General features: G+C 46.7%; 1 protein-coding gene across 1 annotated transcript in view; it reads left to right on the top strand.

Annotated features, from left to right (window-relative positions):
• The window catches only part of LOC142574988 (uncharacterized), a 108,158-nt gene that overhangs the window by 76,320 nt on the left and 12,919 nt on the right, over window positions 1-18,919 (top strand). The window contains exon 4 of the mRNA XM_075683963.1: window positions 7,831-8,170. Coding sequence (XP_075540078.1) covers window positions 7,831-8,170 — 340 coding nt within the window. The remainder of the gene's footprint in view (window positions 1-7,830; window positions 8,171-18,919) is intronic.

The raw sequence follows: 18,919 nt of genomic DNA, 5'->3' as shown, positions 1-18,919 counted from the left end.
CGGAGCATACTTGACCCGTGCAATGCAGAAACAGTCACAACTAGAGCATTACATAACAGTGGTAGGAGAATTTAAGGGGGTGACTCATCATTGATCCAAACCGTGACAGGCAGATACATTATAACAGGAGGAGATAGCATCGATTACAGAGAGTACGAAGGCATGGACAATTCAAAGCCTAATGTACCCATAACGAGACAAATATATGTTGGTGCTCTGCAATTAAAACGTAGCTCAGCCCCAGGGGAGGACGGCATCACGAATGCTATGTTAAGAAATATGAGTGATCAGCAACTACACCGACTAACCCGATATTTCAATTAGAAAATCTGGGAAATGGGAAAACTTCCTAATCAATGGAAAGATGCGACCATGATCTTAACACCTAAACCGGCGCAAACGAGAACGTAGCAGAATCTCAGGCCATTATCTCAAACCTCCTGCTTAGGCAAACTTTTCGAAAAGGTCATTCAATAAGGCTTACTAATTATCGAAGGGCACGAACTTCTCTTGCACAACATTTGCGGTTTCAGAAAACATCTCTCTACACAAGACATATTCGTAAGACTGCGAGATGAGGTGCTGCAAAATATCCCTACAGGAGGAGAGAGCATCATAGCAGCGCTTGACTTAAAAAGCCCTCTTGACACAATTTTTCATGCCTTGATAATTGAAGAGCTCGAAAGAATAGGCTGGTGGAATTAAGATCCACAATTACATGCGCTCTTTCCTTGCTGAACGTAAAGGCACAATAGGTAACTGAAACATTCGATCTTCGGAACTCCTAGTGCCTAACAGAGGCACACCACAGGGTGCCATCTTCTCGCCACTTCTATTCAATGCCCTCAGTGAACCGCTTCGCACGACAACTAGAGAAAATTAACAGCCTCAACTTCGCATTTTATGCCGACGACATAACCTTATAGGCTTGCAAAGGCTCGTTAGTGCAAAAAACAACAAACTAGCTAAGAGGCTATTAACTCGGTTGAGACTTCGCAGAACAAAGCGGTATGCAATGCATCCTGGAAAAGTCTGAGTTTATCCGGATCCATGGGGGTAACTACAGAAACAAACAAGCCATCCACCTAGCAATGGGGGACCAGGCGTTACTGGAATAAGCAGAATACTAGGTCTATGGTTAAATGCAGCAAAAGAGCCACTCACACCATTGCGACTCTCCAGTCAAGGACGAGCAGCATCGCAAGACTTATAAGCACAATTACAAAAAAAAGGCAAAGGGCTCCAAGAAAACGAAACCATAACTCTAGTCTAGGCTTTTATTTGTAGTAAAATAACATCGGCGCTACCATATCAAGAGCTAACCCCGTTGGAAACTAAAGAAATTGACCAGCTAATACATGGTGCCTATAAGGCAGCACTTAGGCTTCCTACGAATGCGGCAAACAGGAGGGTGCAAGCTCTAGGCATATACAACACTTGAATAGGTAAAAGCAGCCGTTCTTATGACACAAAGAGAATGACTATGCCTCACAAGCACAGGTAGAAACATTCTGTCATGTTTAGGCTACCAATTGCGATCGAAATATTCCCAGGCACTAACGACCACGATGTCTTATCCAATACGCGAGCGCATAATTGTCTCCCCAATCCCAAGCAACATGAACAAAAATTATCACACAGCGAGAAGACAAGCGCCAGCTAAACAGTTTCAGAAAACCTTCGGCAGTAGTCAAGACATAATGTATGCAGATGCAGCTAGATTTAGCAGGACAGGTAATACTGGCAGTTCAAAGCTACACGCCACGGAACTCTTCACACATCAGCCTCGATACGTACTAGGTGCACTGCTACAGTGGAAGCAGCGGCGATCGCCCTCGCTTTCACATAGAAGGAAAAGCAAAACGACTCAGTTTTAATAACGTGTGACTCACAAGTGGTGTGCAGAATGTATCTACAAGGCAACATACCACAAGTCGCCCTTAAAATCATAGGCGACACATTGAAAGATCTTGCAATCTTATGGTGTCCTGGCCACGAGGGTATCTCGGCAAACGAACGGGCACACAATCTAGCTCAATCCTTTACTAACCGAGCTGGAGATACGCACAACGATGAAAAAACGACCTCCTACTGGTCCGCGGTATTACCCCCGAGAACGAACTACAGGGGCGCTGCGAGCACCGCTCGCGTGACGTCAGGGCAAGGACTCGCGCCTGTCGTCTGCTACAATTCGGGCGTTGTCCGGGCGCTTTCTGCGGTGTTTTCGTTTGTTTGCCCTCGTTCTCTCTGCTTGTATACTTGTGTACTCAAATACATTTTTACGACGTCTTCCTTTGCGAACATTTATTCAAAGAGCTAATTTCTCAGACAACAATGCAGCTCTCAAAGGCAGCGCTACAGCGCCAGCCGAAGGAGCGCGAACCAGCCCATTTCGGGTCTTTCATGCGCGGATGCACAATCGCAAAAACATAGCATACAGGAATCCAGTTATAATACCATACCTGCGGCGGTGCAACAAGTATGTCACAAGCGCTGGCTATATATGACTTCTACAACAGTTATGTTGATTTTAATCCGCTAAAACAGGTTTCCTCAGGACGAGTAGTTCATGGTATAATATCGAATTTTTGAATTTCTTCACGGAAACTCTCGGCAGTAACACGGGGACTTAATTAATACTGGAGTTTAGATTCTACAAGCACCACTTGCTTCTTTAACTTCTTGTCAACATTAGGCGGTTTTTCCCGTGTTTATATTAAGCTGCGGAAATTTGAAGTAAAGTTAATGAAGGCTTACAGCTATTTACAGAATACAAATAGGAATGTACCAATATATATTTCCTTTTCCGTGATACACGTTCAACTCACTTGAGAAATTTGCTGGTGCTTGTTGCTTGAAGAATATACATGACGAATCTGTTTGGCGAAATGACACAGGCTGCTCGGCCCAATTTTTTTAGTGAAGTGTGCCTGTTGGACCGCATGGCTGCAGCCAGAAAGAAGTCGAAGCGTCAATCATTATTAGTATGGGACATATTGAAAATATCGAAATTCCCCGGTGGAGGGTCAGAAATCAAGTGAAAGTATATGCATGGCTTGTGGTGCTTTCTTTATGAATGTTTGCGATTGGATTGCAGCAAGCTTTATTTAGCCTGCAGTTGGGCAAGGTTCTATTTTATGTACCGACGAAGCGAATAGTTATCCGTTTGCATATTTAAAGAACGCTGAATCGAGACATGGGGACAGAAGGTGCTTGAATTTTCCTTTTCTATAGGCAATCTAAGCTGCGCTGTAGTAGCTCGAGAATACTTAAGCCATTCCAGTTGGCACTGTAAAAAAATTCTTCATGATTTCAATTCCAAGTTTTGGTGAACTTATGGGTTTCGTGAACACAGCGTGCCTCGCCATACCGACAGTCGATTGCTACCGTTACGTGATCAGGGGTGTGCCATATTGTCGATAAAGGCTACTGAGGGCCACTATGAAACGTTTATCACTTTCAATTGATTGGCTCTCGATCTTAACAACGAAACTTTTCTCTCAGCTGATTGCTACTATGGTGTTTGTGAATTAACTATGTAAATACTCTACATGACGCGCCGTCGTGTTAGCAGCCATGAGCAATTCGTTTTTTGGAGGCCTGTTTCAGAGGGGGATGAAAGTAGCAACAAACTTTTTCATAAGAAATGCGCGCCTATCTTTTATGCATTAATGAATGGCCATATTTGAATAGAACAACCCACCAGAGTAATAAGAATCATGATGACAGCTTCGCTGGGCAGTGTCTTTCTAACATCGGATAACATGCTGACGCCAATTACCAAGATTTTTCTTCCATGTAAAATGCAATGTCTCTCACAGGTAAATACTAAGGGAATGTTAAGCGTTTAGCGCGGCATCATACACAACTTCGCGTGTTGAATTTGCAGGCATTCTTTTTACGGAAAATTTACGGATAGACACGGCGCATATGTGCATTTCTAAACCAGTACACCCCTTTAACGCTACATAGCTTGCAATATACAAGCCGCAAAGTTTCTCGACTCATGCGCTTTTGAAGAAGAAACTGTGGTTAAAGCATGGCAGCTGAAAGAAGCCGACGTATCCTTCAATACGTACGGCTCGAACCATCCAAACCCCAAGCATACACGAAGGGAACGAGCGCACGCGGCAGCCGAGCAAGCCGGAGCGAGCGGCGTCCTGGCCGTGACGTCACTCGCGAGAGGGCGCCACTCCTAATTCTCGCCGCTAATACTGAAGCACCAGCGAAGTATCCGCCAACAATACGCCTCACCACACAAACTACTCAATGTGGAGGAGGCGCAGAAATATAGAAGAATACTGACGCATACCTATCCACATTTCGGTCGATGCCATAAATCAAACTAAACTTTGTACAATAACACTTGCCAGTGGTGCTGGCCCTGGCCTTTATTGCCTAACGCAACATGGGAGTGCGCCAAAAGAGGTCATACTATTAATTCACCTTTGGCACTCACCTTACTAAGGTAGCCCTGGGAGGCCATCCTCGCTCTTGCTGATCTCGAGGTCAAGAAGGGCCTCCTGGATCAAGCTAGGCGGGCCGCGGTGACCGCTAGAGTCTTGGAATAGGGACCCACCCTTCACCACTCCCTTTCCCCATTTCTTCCCCTCATCAATAAACGTTTGTTCCGCCTCCTCCGAATCGTGCATCGCATTGTGGTCAGCAAAGATGTCACGTCAAGGGCACCACTGACACTTACTGATGTTGTTTTCCAGTTTTTTCTATTAACCATTGCCTGGAAACTAAAAGTCATTTGCTGCGTTATTCTTTCTCGATTTCGGCACTTCGAAGGCCGATTCTTTAGCAGCTTTACGTAGAGTCTACTCAAATCTCTTGTTCCATAAGGCATTTAACACTAAGCGTTAGACTACGGGCCCTCCGTCACTCTAGCACTGATTTACATCGAAATGCGCTATGAAATGTTCTCCCGGTTCTCTGGAGAGTTTTCTAGCGCGCACATGTGATGATGCCAAGGTACGCGAGTATGATAACCAGCTTTGCACGTATATTAACCACTTTACTGCGAAGTAGGGCGAAGTAGGGCCAAGTATCGCTAAATGCGCTTAGAGATGAGCATTCTCATTATGAATCGGCCATTCCGGCATGCTTTAGGGTGACAAACTGGAATGTTCGCGCGTACGTCCGACGTAGCTTTAGACATTATGTATCTAATTTTTACTGAGAAGTTATTTATAGAGCGCAGTTGATGAAAGTCCACCGTATGACAGCCTTACGGCGTCCAAGAGCTCTACCGGCGATATAATCGAGCAATGAATCAATGTAGAACGTATTTTTTATTAGGTTTTAAGAGCAAGCTGCACTTGCTTGTCAGAAATTAACCTTCCACCTGGAAAGATAACCCTAAACAAAGTTGTATGCTACATAAGTTCATTATTCGCAATGGAAGTCATGCACGATGCACCGTGCACCATTGCGAATAAATTTGGACGGATTCGCCCTTTGCATGCTCAGGTATAGAAAGCCACCTCAGATACGTAGAGGCAGCAATGCTACTTTACCAGAACGGCTACGGCAATCTCATGCTGGTCTTCATGGCGTTATTTCCAACTATTGGCTTTTTGCTTCGCCATGGCATGAAATTCTGCAAATTGGTTTGAAAACATGCAATGTGTCATAGTAAACTGTACTCAATATTTGTATTTCATGAGCCCTTGTGCGTGTGTAGCTGCAGTTGAAAGAAAATGAAGGAAAAGTGCACTGTAACATGTATGCGGGTGTGAAACCTCTGAGTATTACTCTCAGGATCTGGCAACTACCAACATATTTCGGGGTTCCAACCAAAAAATACCAAAGTTTCGGCTCATTGGAGCAGGTTTATTGTGATGTCCGAGCGCCAAGCGATTATGCTTGTGCGTCTATCTTTAGAGTGGAGCTGTTAGAACCTGGCTGGGTTTCCCTTCACGTACCCAGCTTCACGGTGCTGAGGGAGGGAGAGCTGAGAGAGAGTGATTAAGAGCATCAAAATATCATCGTGGAGCCCAGTGACATGGCGAGAGTGGGTGGAGCCTAGTGGAGGAAAGAAGCAGCGGCGCGCACGCCAGCGAGGAACGTGGCTGGGACGCGTGCCCTCTCTTTTGGGGCAAGGGGCAGGGGGATCAGGCGACGGAGGAGGGGTGTTCTTCTCCGGCGGCTACTAGGGTGCCTCGATGTCCCTTCGCTCACCGCCCCATACAGAGTGGAGACAACCGCGGCGTCAACTATGGTGTTGGCCTAAAGCACCTCAATTGTCCATAGGTAGCGCCATTATTAGATCTTTCCGCCACCCCGCTCTACCCAGCGCTTCCTCCTCCAGGCCTCCTGTCGTCCCAGCCTCCTCCGCTCCTCCATTGGCCAATCTGTGTCACGTGAAAGCAGGCGTCGCGCTTCTGCGTACTTTATTTCTTTCCAGCGCGCTTCGACCGCCATTGCTGGCCCAGCGCGCCGAAAGTACGCGCAGACGGATTGATGGCGGGAGGTCGCGAGATCAAATCGCAGTCGCAGCGGCCGCATTTTGGTCGGGGCGATAAAGAGAAAGACACTCATGTCCCGTCCATTGGCGGGCCGTTAAAGAACCCCAGCTAGTCAAAATTATGACGTGCTCCATTACGGCGTGCCTATAACCATATCGTGGTTCGGGCGCATAAGACCCAAGAATGAATTTTTTTCTCTGTCTTGTGCCTTGAGTCTTCTAGTTAAAGCAACACTGCTTCTCTGCGAAAATTTACAACGAAAAAGATATAAAATGAACACTTCAATAAAAGAGTTACAGGTGCTAATGAGGTTGGGGGGATAATTATTTTCGGCACCTCTGTTCAGTTGCCCAATCAAGTTCGTTCTTGCTATCATATTTCAACCACTTGTACTATAATAAATAAATAAATAAATAAATAAATAAATAACGATTCTATGTCCTGGTACATTGTTAAAATTATCAATACTGTCTACGTGTCAAAAGGTTGATCACGGCCGCCGCAACCCGTGCATGAGCTACATACATCTGCAAAAGGCGCGGAGCAGAAGTGGCCCTGTTGCTAGACATTGCTGACTCCATTCCTGACGCAGACAACAGTTGTAATCTCTCAAACGCCGGCCAAACAAAAGTACCCTGCAGGTACGTAAATTAACCTACGAAACCACGTACACATACTTTCACGCAGTGAAAACCTGGAACTCAGGTAATTACGCGTGCGTATGAGCGCACCGTTTGGATGCGTTGTGTTTCAGGAAATCGAACTCTCAACGCGTGGGCCCTCTACGCCCCTAATAATGATTATTTTCTCAATTTTCTTGCGCAATTGTAACACGACATTATATGGCCCGTTACTGACTGACGAAGCGAAACCTCGCCTCAAAAACTGCTCCGCAGGGCTCGAACGAACTCTTTGGCAGATTTCCTCAGGTAGCGCTTGAGCCATCGTCTGCTAAGGCAGGGGCTGCACAGGCAGTGCAACTGTCGAGGCCGCGCCGAGCGCGGCAGTGCAGCGGCGGAGGAGGGAAGCGGTTGGCGCTACTTTTGAAGATTTTAGGGGATTTGCGTTGGCCAAAGAAATGGCGGACGCCGTAGGCACACGTTGCCAGCACTAGGGTATCTTACGTGCGGTTTGGCACTACATTACTGGCCTTCCCCGAGCTCCACTGGTCTCTGGTGCTTGCGATAGCTGAGCCACGCATAAGTTTTGTTCTGATTTTCGCCTATGACACCAGGGTATTTCTAGAATCATTGTTCTCTCAAAGTATCATTTCTTATTGCTTACACTATTGAAACGAGCTAAAGTGATCCTTTGATTCGGTAATACAGTACAAAATGCAATCAGTTTTTTGCTTTAGGTTTTGGATACGGGCTCTACCTTCTTGCTTCTACGGTGTACACCCTTCCGTACTTCGACGAGTACCAGGCCTTCGCAAATTCAATGAAATTTGGAGCCTGGGCACTGGCAGGCGTCATCGGTCCCTTCATTGTGTCTGGACTCGTAGGCACGTACGGTCTGAATGGAATGCTGCTGATGTTTGGAGCATTCAATTTACAAACAATACCAATCATCATGTTCGCCAGGAACCCATCACCGGTCACGTTCCAGAGGCTCCAATCCCACACCGATGGCGTACGACGCGACACTCAATCACAGGAACCTGTCACAGCCAGTGGCTCCCGGATTTCGCTTGAAATGTAAGAACAGCTATTAGCGCGGTGTTTTGCAAGAAACGAGTTCTATCGGCATTTGTAACTTGATTGTATAGTTATGAATTGAGTATGACTGACACTAAGTTTCATCGCATTTATTAGTCTGTCGAGTCAAGTGTGGGCGTGAGCCCCTGCACATGGATTGTACTATAGTCCCTGCAACAAGACATCTTGGTAACCTATGCAAACGCGCAAGAGATTTATGTAGTCCTATAGGCAATACACTATCAGAATGGTTACTGTGCACTGCTGTCACCCTTAACTGTTTACTTTCGTAGAGGTATTTAAAAGAAATTTAAATAAAGAAGGATGAAATAAATGTTATACAAATCTCCTGATTTTCGAACATGAAGTGTTATCGCGAAGTGGTGATCGACAAATTATTGCCGTTTTCACATATGATATCGGTGTTTGCTACGTGCGTGCTCATTACACTTAGCCGTATTTGAAATTAGCATTAAAGAGGTCCACGACTGTTAGGCTCATTAGGAAAACTTCTTTCCACACCTCTCTGTTTTTTCTTCTAACGAACGAAATAACGCTGTTGGAAGCGCTTGCCCATCTATTTTGCGGCATAAGAGTAATAAGATTATCAACAATCCGCGAGCACCTGATTTCTATCGTTATCAGCAACCATGTTTCGCTCACTCGGTTGACAGAAATCAAGAATATGCAGGGAGATGAAGTGACGTATAAAAGAAATGACCTTCTCATCACTTCAAATTTTTAATTATAGAAGCGTCTGCGAAGTCGACATGGTTACCACCTTTGAAATCCCTTACCCCTCTCTCTCCCCTCACTTGCGACAGTTAATGCTCTGCCTGTGCAAAGTCTGTTTGAATACCAGCTACCATTGTCTACAGGACAACAGACGACGATGGTGCCACAAATTGTGCCGTTTTCTAATGCAGTTTAGTAGACGAGTCATATTGTGACTTCAGAAAGAAACACAACAGGAACGACAGCGAAAACTGGACAACTGTATGTTATTTTGTACTCACTTTTAAGGTTTAAATGTGCATCGCGTAACTAAGGTACATTTTTATGGTAGGATATAAGAGAAAAATTCGTTGCACTCTACCGGTACTAACAACGAAGCTAGACAAACAGTTAAGGACATCGCAAAGAGCGAAATATTGCTAAATGCTAGGCGCAGCGTTATGAAGAAATAGAACAATGATGTGGAATAGAGCGCACTCGGGTAGCACATATACTGGTTGACATGAACAGAACGAAATGGAGTTTGGCAGGCGATGTAATGCGTAGGGGTCATAACCGGTGGTCTATTCGAGTTACAGAAAGTGTGAGAAAAGAGGGGAAGCGCCGTACAGGATAGAAGAGAACTATGTCGTGTGATGAAATTAGGAAGTTTTCACGCAAATTTAAGTTTGGCCAGCACAAAATACGGCTAATGTATGATTGCTGTGAGATGTCTTCATCCTGTACTAGACGCACAAGCGCTGCAGCCGCTGTTGGTGATGCTATCACAAACGGAAAGCCACGGCATTAAGACAGCGATGCCTCTATTCTCCCTGTTGCAGTAAATACCATCATGCCCTAAAACATGTGAATTATAACAGAGTGGCTTTCTACTGGTATTTGCATCCCGCAGGGGCATCTGTAAGGAGGCGTTTGGTGTGAATAAGCGTTTGGTGTGAAGGTATGAATTGGCAAGAATCAGACGTATGCGTTAAGAGACAAAGCTGGCAGTATTATTACTAATATGGATGAGATAGTTCAAGTGGCTGAGGAGTTCTACAGAGATTTATGCAGTACCAGTGGCACCCATGACGATAATGGAAGAGAGTATAGTCTAGAGGAATTCGAAATCCCACAGGTAACGCCGGAAGAAGTACAGAAAGCCTTCGAGGCTATGCAAAGGGGGAAGGCAGCTGGGGAGGATCAGGTAACAGCAGATTTGTTGAAGAATGGTGGGCAGATTGTTCTAGAGAAACTGGCCACCCTGTATACGCAATGCCTCATGACTTCGAGCGTACTAGAATCTTGGGAAAACGCTAACATATTACTAATCCATAAGAAAGGAGACGCCAAAGACTTGAAAAATTATGGACTGATCAGCTGACTTTCCGTTACCTACAAAGTATTTACTAAGCTAATTGCAAATAGAAGCAGGAACACCTGAGACTTCCGTCTCAGGTGTTCAGAACCAGGCAGGATTCCGTAAAGGCTACTCAACAATATACCATATTCATACTATCATTCAGGTGATAGAAAAATGTGCGGAATATAACCAACCTTTATATATAGCTTTCATTGATTACGAGAAAGCGTTTGATTCAGTCGAAACCTCAGCAGTCATGGAGGCATTGCTGAATCAGGTTGTAGACGAGCCGTATGTAAAAATACTGAAAGATATCGATAGTGGCTCCACAGCCACCGTAGTTCTCCATAAAGAAAGCAACAAAATCCGAATAAAGAAAGGCGTAAGGCAGGGAGATACGATCTCTCCAATGCTATTCACAGCGTGTTTACAGGAGGTATTCAGAGACCTGGATTGGGAAGAATTGGGGATTAGAGTTAATGGAGAATTCCTTGGTAACTTGCGATTCGCTGATGATATTGCCTTGCTTAGTAACTCAGGCGACCAACTGCAATGCATGCTCACTGACCTGGAGAGGCAAAGCCAAAAGGTGGGTCTAAAAATTAATCTGTAGAAAACTAAAGTAATGTTTAACGGTCTCGGAAGAGAACAGCAGTTTACGATAGGTAGTGAGGCACTGGAAGTGGTAAGGGAATACAGCTATTTAGGACAGGTAGTGACTGCTGATCTGGATCATGAGACTGAAATAATCAGAAGAATAAGAATGGGCTGGGGTGCGTTTGGCAGGCATTCTCAGATCATGAGCAGCAGATTGTCATTATCCCTCAAGAGAAAAGTCTATAACAGCTGTGTCTTACCAGTACTCACGTGCGGGGCAGAAACTAGGAGGCTTACGAAAAGGGTTCTATTAAATTGAGGACGACGCAACGAGCTATGGAATGAAGAGTGGTAGGTGTAACGTTAAGGGATAAGAAAAGGGCAGATTGGGGGAGGAAAGAAACGCGAGTTAATGTCTTAGTTGAGATCAAGAAGAAATGGGGGGCATGGGCAGAACACGTAATGAGGAGGGACGATAAACGATGGTCATTAAGAGTTACGGAATGGATTCCGAGGGAAGGGAAGCGTAGCAGAGGGCGGCAGAAAGTCAGGTGGGCGGATGAGATTAGGAAGTTTGCAGGGACAACATGACCACAATTAGTACATGAAAGGGCTAGTCGGAGAAGTATGGGTGAGGCCTTTGCCCTGCAGTGGGCGTAACCAGGCTGATGATGATGTTTAGTGTGTGATGACGCCACGGACCAGAGCACATGGGCATTGACCACTCCAGCGTCTAGCCATGCATGGCTCAGCTGTATCCGGGGAGAAGGGGATCCTGGTGGTTGGGTCAATGCCTGGCGTCTGAACATTTAAGGCTCCTCGCGGAGGCAACGCACCCGTTGGGCCTCGGCTTCACGTGGGCGACCCTCCCAGGGGCAATTCCTGTCCCTCTACTTTCCTATCGACTTACCTTTTCTGTTCTGGCATTTCCTTTCTTCAGAATTCTCTCTCTCCCAGGCGGCTTGGGCTAACCTGGTGTGGTATATCCAACCTTGAATATGGCGCATTTCATGATGTACAGCGATGCACGATTGGCATGTGCCAGTCATTTCTCTGTCAAACTTGTAGCTTCCGCTTGTTCGGCTCCGTAGTGAGTGGCTGCCATTACTTCCGAAGTAACACCTAACGTGCGGACAGCTTTCTCTTTGTTACCTGATCGTACCACAGCAGAGCACGTACGCACCGAAGTCTCCAGCAACTTTTAGTTCAACATAAAAATACTTCTCAAGATACCACGTTATTCTCAGAGATAAACCTGAAACACCAGTAAGAGCTGTTTGACATTTCCTTGTACCGGATTAACTAAGGGATATCGTTGCACCCCTCTATAGTGCTAGCAATACGACAACCGGCGACCAGCTGTTCGTGGTTCGTGATAAGATGCAACATTACAAACTTGCAAAACTTACAGCCTTTGCTGACATCCCGATAAGAATGACCCCCCATTATATTCGGGGTTAATGTTTCGTCGGATAGGGGGACAATCAGCGTGTCGCTAAGGTCGGGTTGAATGACATGTGTCTGACGGTGCCGGACACGGTAATTGAAGCCGAGTTTCTGCAGGATGTACAGCCCCGTGGCTGTCAGGGCCACGCGTTCGAGTTGCGAGGCTCGTTCCGCATCCACAATTTCCTCAAGTCTGTTGTATACCCTCAGCAGTAGGAGACGATCAGTGCTTGTGGACTACGGCAGGCCAAGGGTAATCTTGTAAATCTTGCGTATAAGGGTGTACATTTTCTCCCTTTCCATGACATTACTATTGTGGAAGGCAGCCACATAAGTAATGTGGCTGATTGCGAAGGAGTGTATGAAGCGCATGACGCTGTCCTCCTTCATATCCGTGTGCTTGTTTGTAATGCGTTTGATCAGGCGGGTAGCCGCTGTAACCTTGCCTTCGATCTTGCGGATAGCTTCTACGTTTGACCCGTTGGCAGCTATATGCATGCCGAGGATGCGTATCTTTGGGACAAGGGAAATACTGGAGCCGTCTTGCGTATAAAGGATTATTTCATTAGAACGATTCTCCTGTTCGCTTGGGCCGGTAGCACGGGTTGTAGAGGAGCAGCTCCGATTTCAGTAGAGATAGTCGGAGACTTGAGTCTTGAAGGTACGTTTCGAGTGCAGAGACCACTGCTTGTAAGCTGCATTCTATCCAACCGTCACTGCCCTTGTTGGCCCACAGGCTGACATCGTTGCACACAAGGTGTGATCGAGGCCGTCAATCTCGTCGAGATAGGCCGGGAGACCCAGCATCATGAGGCTTAAAAAGGGCGGGGATATGACCGGCCCTCGAGGAGTGTCAGTGTTTCCTATTGCATGTTCGTCGGACGCTCAGCAGCGTTCGACTGAACATTGGGCCACCCAACGATTTCAAGTAGGGCCCAAGTTGTGCTACCCCCAATTTAAGTTGTCTCAACACTAAATTTAAGATGGCCTAGCCTCAAATTTCAACTTGCACCATGACACGACATGACAAGAACTTCATTTGAGTCCCGCGGGAATGAATCTTGGGGAGCCACAGTCGAAGGCTCCCGAAGATCAAGTCGGTGGCTCCGCCCACGATGGGACCGGGAGATGAAGTCCCGCCGCAATGTTGTTGGCCATGTGCACAGCCTGGAGTTTAATGTGGTGATTGCTGCTCGTGAGGGATACCAGCCACTGCTATTTGGTGATGGGTGGGGAGGCGTTAAGCACTGGGCACAGCCAGAGCATGTGTTCCAATGAGCATGAGGCATGATCATATTTGGGGCACGACTGGGAGTGGTCAGCGTCTACCCTATTAAGGGATTGAGGAGCGGGATATGAATGGGCTTGAAAAAGTCTGAGTGTGCTAGCCTCAGGTTTGTTCGATTTCGGGTAAGGGGTGGAAATGTCCTCCTGCCCAGTCTATAATGGCAAACAATTTCGTGGAAAATACATAATGAATCTTTGTGGATGTTGACCTCGTTCCAAGCCTGGCTACCCGCCACAACAGGGTGTGTGAAATCGCACGCTCTCCTGTGGGCAAGCTTGTTCGGATTAAGTCCAAGCGGGTTAATTGAGCCATCTAGATGGGCTGGGAATCACAACGCGTGTTATCCTCCTTCGCTGCTCTCCCTAGCTCTTTGAAGTGCTTTGTTCACAATACTGTTCGCCTGCTCAGACACGAGGGTGGACGAGAAGGATCTAACCGCGATGTGCGAGTGCGAGAAAACGATAGGGGGAACTTTTGAGCTGTGAAAAGCCCGAGCGATCGCCGCTTCTTCCACCACATGGGCAGACTTCGTATACAGAGGCTGCATTGATCAGGTTGCCCCCCCCCCCCCGTCTACCACCGAGACAGCGAACTTATCCCCACTGTCATATCTGGCAGCATCGACAAAGAGGGCATCTAGTGTCTGTTGATTGATCTTTTTAAGGATTGACTCGGCTCTTGCTAATCTTTTACCCTCGTTATGCACTGGGTGGATGCTTTGCGGGATGGGCTCAACCACGATGCGTGTTCTGGTTTCCCTGGTCAAGCTAACTTTGGTTGCCGGTTCATGTCTGGGTTGGATACCCGCTGCTTCTAAACTCTTGATCCCTGGCTTAGTGAATGCAACTCTCATTATTTGAGCCGCTGTGTGTGCTTCTATTAGCTCATCGATGGTGTTGTGAAGTCCTAGCTCCAGCATGTTCTCAATGCTTGCGGACTTCGGAAGGCCGAGCACGCGCTTGAGGCCGGTTCTGGTTAGGATGTCGAGTTTGTCCTTCTCCCGTTTACCCCAATTAACATACTGCGCGATGTAGATAACATGACTCAGGAAGAATGCCTGATAAGCTGTCAGCAAATTGTCCTCGTTGAGATTGCCTCTTCGATTTGAGACTCGGGCTACAAGTCTTAGCACAATACTAGCCTGTCCAGTGAGCCTGTTGGGGGCCGTCGAGTTACAGCCCTTGGCATCAATGAGGAGACCTAGAATCTTGACCGAGTCCATCCTCTGTACGGGATGTCTATTCTTAGGTCGAATTCCTAGTAGCAGAGTTTCCAGAGGCGCAAGGTTTCTGACCCCTTGTCTGGGCTGGTGGTATAACAGTAGCTCTAATTTAGCGGGGGAGAGTTCCTGGCCCGTGTTTGAAAGAAAGTTTTCCGTAGCCTCCATCCCAAAGCATCTGTAGCCTCATCCCAAAATTTCAAGTTGGTCCACCCCAAACTAAGTGGGGGAAACCCCAAATTTAGAATGACCCGTTACGAAATTTCAAGTTGGCCCAGCCCCAAGTATTGGTTGGCCCGCACCCCAATTTCAAGTGGGCCTGCCCCCAAGCGTAACTTCGCCTACCAACACATTTCCTGTTGGCCCACCTCTAAATTTTCTTGCCACTGCTCATCGCTTTCTTCCACCGCTGGCTGTCTTGAAAGCGATCGTCTTGCGCGATGGAAGGAAGGACGAACGGTTTTCTCGTTGGGTAACCATACAAATGCTTGTGCAATTAAAAAACACGCGCTCTAGTAATAACCTCATGGCTGGAATGGCTTGTATTAGCAGTGTCAAACATTCCCAGTACATACTGAGCCAGTGCCGCCTCTATTTTTTGCAAAGCCAGCCACATGCGGCCGATCCGACCGTTCACCACCCTCTCTTATCGCTCTTTCGTAGTGTAACGCGTCGGCTAGCGTTCGCGCCTGCTTTACGGTCGTGGGGGAAAGTACTATCATGGTGGCATCTCAAAGCGGAAGTGTGAGGAAGACTGACAGACGCAGAGATGAAGCGTCGACCGCTCCTTATTGGGAACGGCAGCGGCACGCACTCAGACTTCCACGTTACGCAAGCAGGCCTAGCTAAATTAGTCGTGCCTAATGAACCTAAATGTCATGCCATCTGGGTAGCTTCGCATCGCGGCAACTTACTGAGTAAGGCGCGCCTACGGCTCCCATTCAGGAGCGAGCGATTGCACTAGCATTGAAAAAAAATATAGAAGGCGTTGGCTGAGCACACGAGAACGTTTCACGGCTTCATACGCACAAATATTTTTTGAAACGAAAGAGACAAATGACCCATTTAACGAAAAAGCTGCGTTAGTTGGAGCCAAACGGCACCTAAATTCGCATTGCCTGCGGGCCATTTCACCAGTGCGCCATGACGGAGCCGATACAGTGATGCGACCGACGCAGCGGGGCGATCGTCGACGAAGCAGTTGCGTGACGCGCGCGTGAGGGTGCCGCCGTGTCACTCTCGGAAGTTGCCGCGCGGTCCGCATTTCTCTCTTCCACCCCCACTAGGATTAGCTGCTTCGCGTGCCTACCAGCCTTGGTGTCCGCTGCTGCTTTCTCTGTCTCTCTTCGTTGCGTTGAATCGGGCTCCCTGAAGAGCTGCAGAGAATATAGCGCCTCTTCCTCCTCGCAATCTCTCTCTCTCGACGTGCAGTACGCGGTGGCATGCGGCCTAGTTGATTTCTGAGCAATATCGTCCAAATAATATCGGTCTATACATAGCCAACATGTGAACGTAGGAACTACACTAAACATAGCCCGCACCAATTTTTTTGTAAAGCTCGATTTTTTTATTGATACGAAAGCATCAAATGGTACCATTGAGCGAAAAAGCCAGAGCCTGCGGTCTGCACCAACAAAAAACTGCACTTCAATTCCTATCGGCTGCGACGCCACGTCCCGAGTGCTCCTCGCCGAGGCAGCGCAGGCGAAATGAAACACCTGCTGCAGGGATAGCGCGCCAGCTGTTGCGTGAGGGGAGAGGGCATCGCGCTATGTCACGTCACGCTCGCTCTTGGCAACCATGGTTATTTGTGCGAACCTTGAGCGCGCAAGCTCTCGCCAGCTTTCTAACTTCGCATCGCTATTCGCTGTAAAGTAATTATGGTATAAAAAGACAGAGATCCGAAAGGAAAAACGTTGGCGCTAGTGAGTTTCGAACCTAGACCCCACGCTGAAAAGCCGAATTTCTTACCTATTGGGCTAAACCAGCCGAGCGTCTCAACGCACTCGCTTGACCGCGAGGAGTTCATAACTCGAAGGACCCGCTTATGGGCGTGAAAGTGGACATTCATGCTTTCACATTCACTGTTCATAATTAGTTCTGAGGTGTCTTCGGATTTTTTCTAACTATGCTCAGTTTTGTAGGAGATGACGACGGATATTTCTCTAAGCACTATTGAAACGTCTCCTTTTATCTTTAAGTGTCTTTATTAGAACCGCATTCAGATACAAGCATTGTTCAAGTGCAGATTCAGTTTACGTCACTTCCGCCTTGTCATTTTGTTACAACCTTCTAGGGAATCTACTTTGGTGCTCTCCGGTAGTTTTCATTTGCATATACAACGAACATTCAAAGAGTGGGCTCGAAATTTGAAAAGGACGTAAAGTACATTTCTGTATCAACCAAAGAAGGCAGAAGGTGGCGTGGACAGAGTTTAGCAACGCATTTCGCTTCAGAAAGTGTTTGATGAAAAATTTAGCAGATAACTCTGTTTTCATGTGAGTTAAGTCATCTAAGCTCTGTGGTTCTACATATAATAGGATGCTAAACGATACTAACCTGAATACTGCCTTCATAAACACACGTTCTACGCATCCTAAAGAACTAAAAAGCTAGAAAATGTGATGAACGAAATCTCTTCTGATAAGAGCAAATGCAGCGATAAAACTCCTAAAATACCAGTTAACGGCGACCACAGCCTGCAGATTATTTTAGTAGGAAGTTTCACTTTAAAAGAAACAAACATGGCTTTAGACGAGTTTAACGAGGTTGTCAAGAATTCCACGTCTCTCAAATGCCTGTCTTTCATTGCATTTCTGTGCGTTTTCAAGCATTCGAGAAAGCCTCAGCTGAAGGCACGCATGCATCAGAATTGGTTATATAGCAACATTTTTTTGCTGCTTGGAAAATTTTTTTACTTCACCTTCTTGACATCTACGTAGCTGAAAGCCTTTAGCTAAATTGACAGTACTGCCATTCGGTTCATTCACGTATCAACATGTGGCTGATATTCAGGCCAACTTCATAACTTGCCTCTTGTTCTGGTTATCTATCGGTTCCCACAGCTTATGGAACATACCCATTCTGGAGGATTGACTAAGAATATTCGCATACGCAATGCAACTTACGCATCGGACGAAGTTGTGTATTCGAGCACATTACCAGTGTCGCATGTCTACTTCTGCATATCGCGGGACCTAAGTTGTCTATACGGGCGTATTCTGAGTGGTGCATGAACAGTTTCACAAAGCCATTGAACAACGTTGTGTATTCAATCATATATGCGGGGGCGTATGACCAGTTGCACATATTCAGCGGCCCAAGTTGTCTACTCGTGCATGTACTTGGTGGCGCATGGCCAGCTCCACATACCTATTGACCCATATTGCGTATTCTGCGCATATCCAGTGGCGCGCATGCCGAGTTTCACATATCCAGTAGCCTAAGCTACCTATTCTAGCGTATTCATAGTAGCGCATGCCATTTCCACATACGCCTTGACCCATGTTTTATATTAAGGCATATAACCAGTGGTGCATGCCCAGTTACTCATATCCAGTAGCCTAAGTTATCCATACAGCCATATACTTAGTGGCGCATGGCCAGGTCCACACAGCCGGTGACCACTCTTGTGTATTCAGGCATATAAGAAGTTGCGCATGCCCAGTTTCACATATTGAGTGACCGAAGTTGTCTACTCGGGCATGTAGTTTGTGGGGCATGAGCATTTTCACACACCCATTAACTCATGTTGTGTATTCAGGCATATACCCTGGGGCGCTTTCCCAGTTGTACATATCTAGTAGCCTAAGTTATCTATTGGGGCATGTACTCAGTGGCGCATGACCAGTTTCACGTAACGATTGACCTGCGTCCTGCATTCAGGCCCACACGACATGGTGCAGGCCTAGTCACATGCATCTAGTGCCCCAAGTTGTCTACTCGGGCACGTACTTAGTTGTAGATGTTCATTTTCCCATACCCATTGACCCATGTGGTGTACTGAGGCATGTCACCAGTGGCGCATGCCCATTTTCGGTACCCTAACAGATTAACTAGCGTTAATGAGATGCTGCAGATGTTAGCCTGGCGTTTTGCCTGACATGCTTATCCAGTTCCTGG

The sequence above is a fragment of the Dermacentor variabilis genome, chromosome 3 (assembly GCF_050947875.1).
Source record: "Dermacentor variabilis isolate Ectoservices chromosome 3, ASM5094787v1, whole genome shotgun sequence".
NCBI lineage: Eukaryota > Metazoa > Arthropoda > Arachnida > Ixodida > Ixodidae > Dermacentor > Dermacentor variabilis.
The sequence above is the reverse complement of the archived record's forward strand: the minus strand, read 5'-3'. Positions and strand labels throughout refer to the sequence as shown.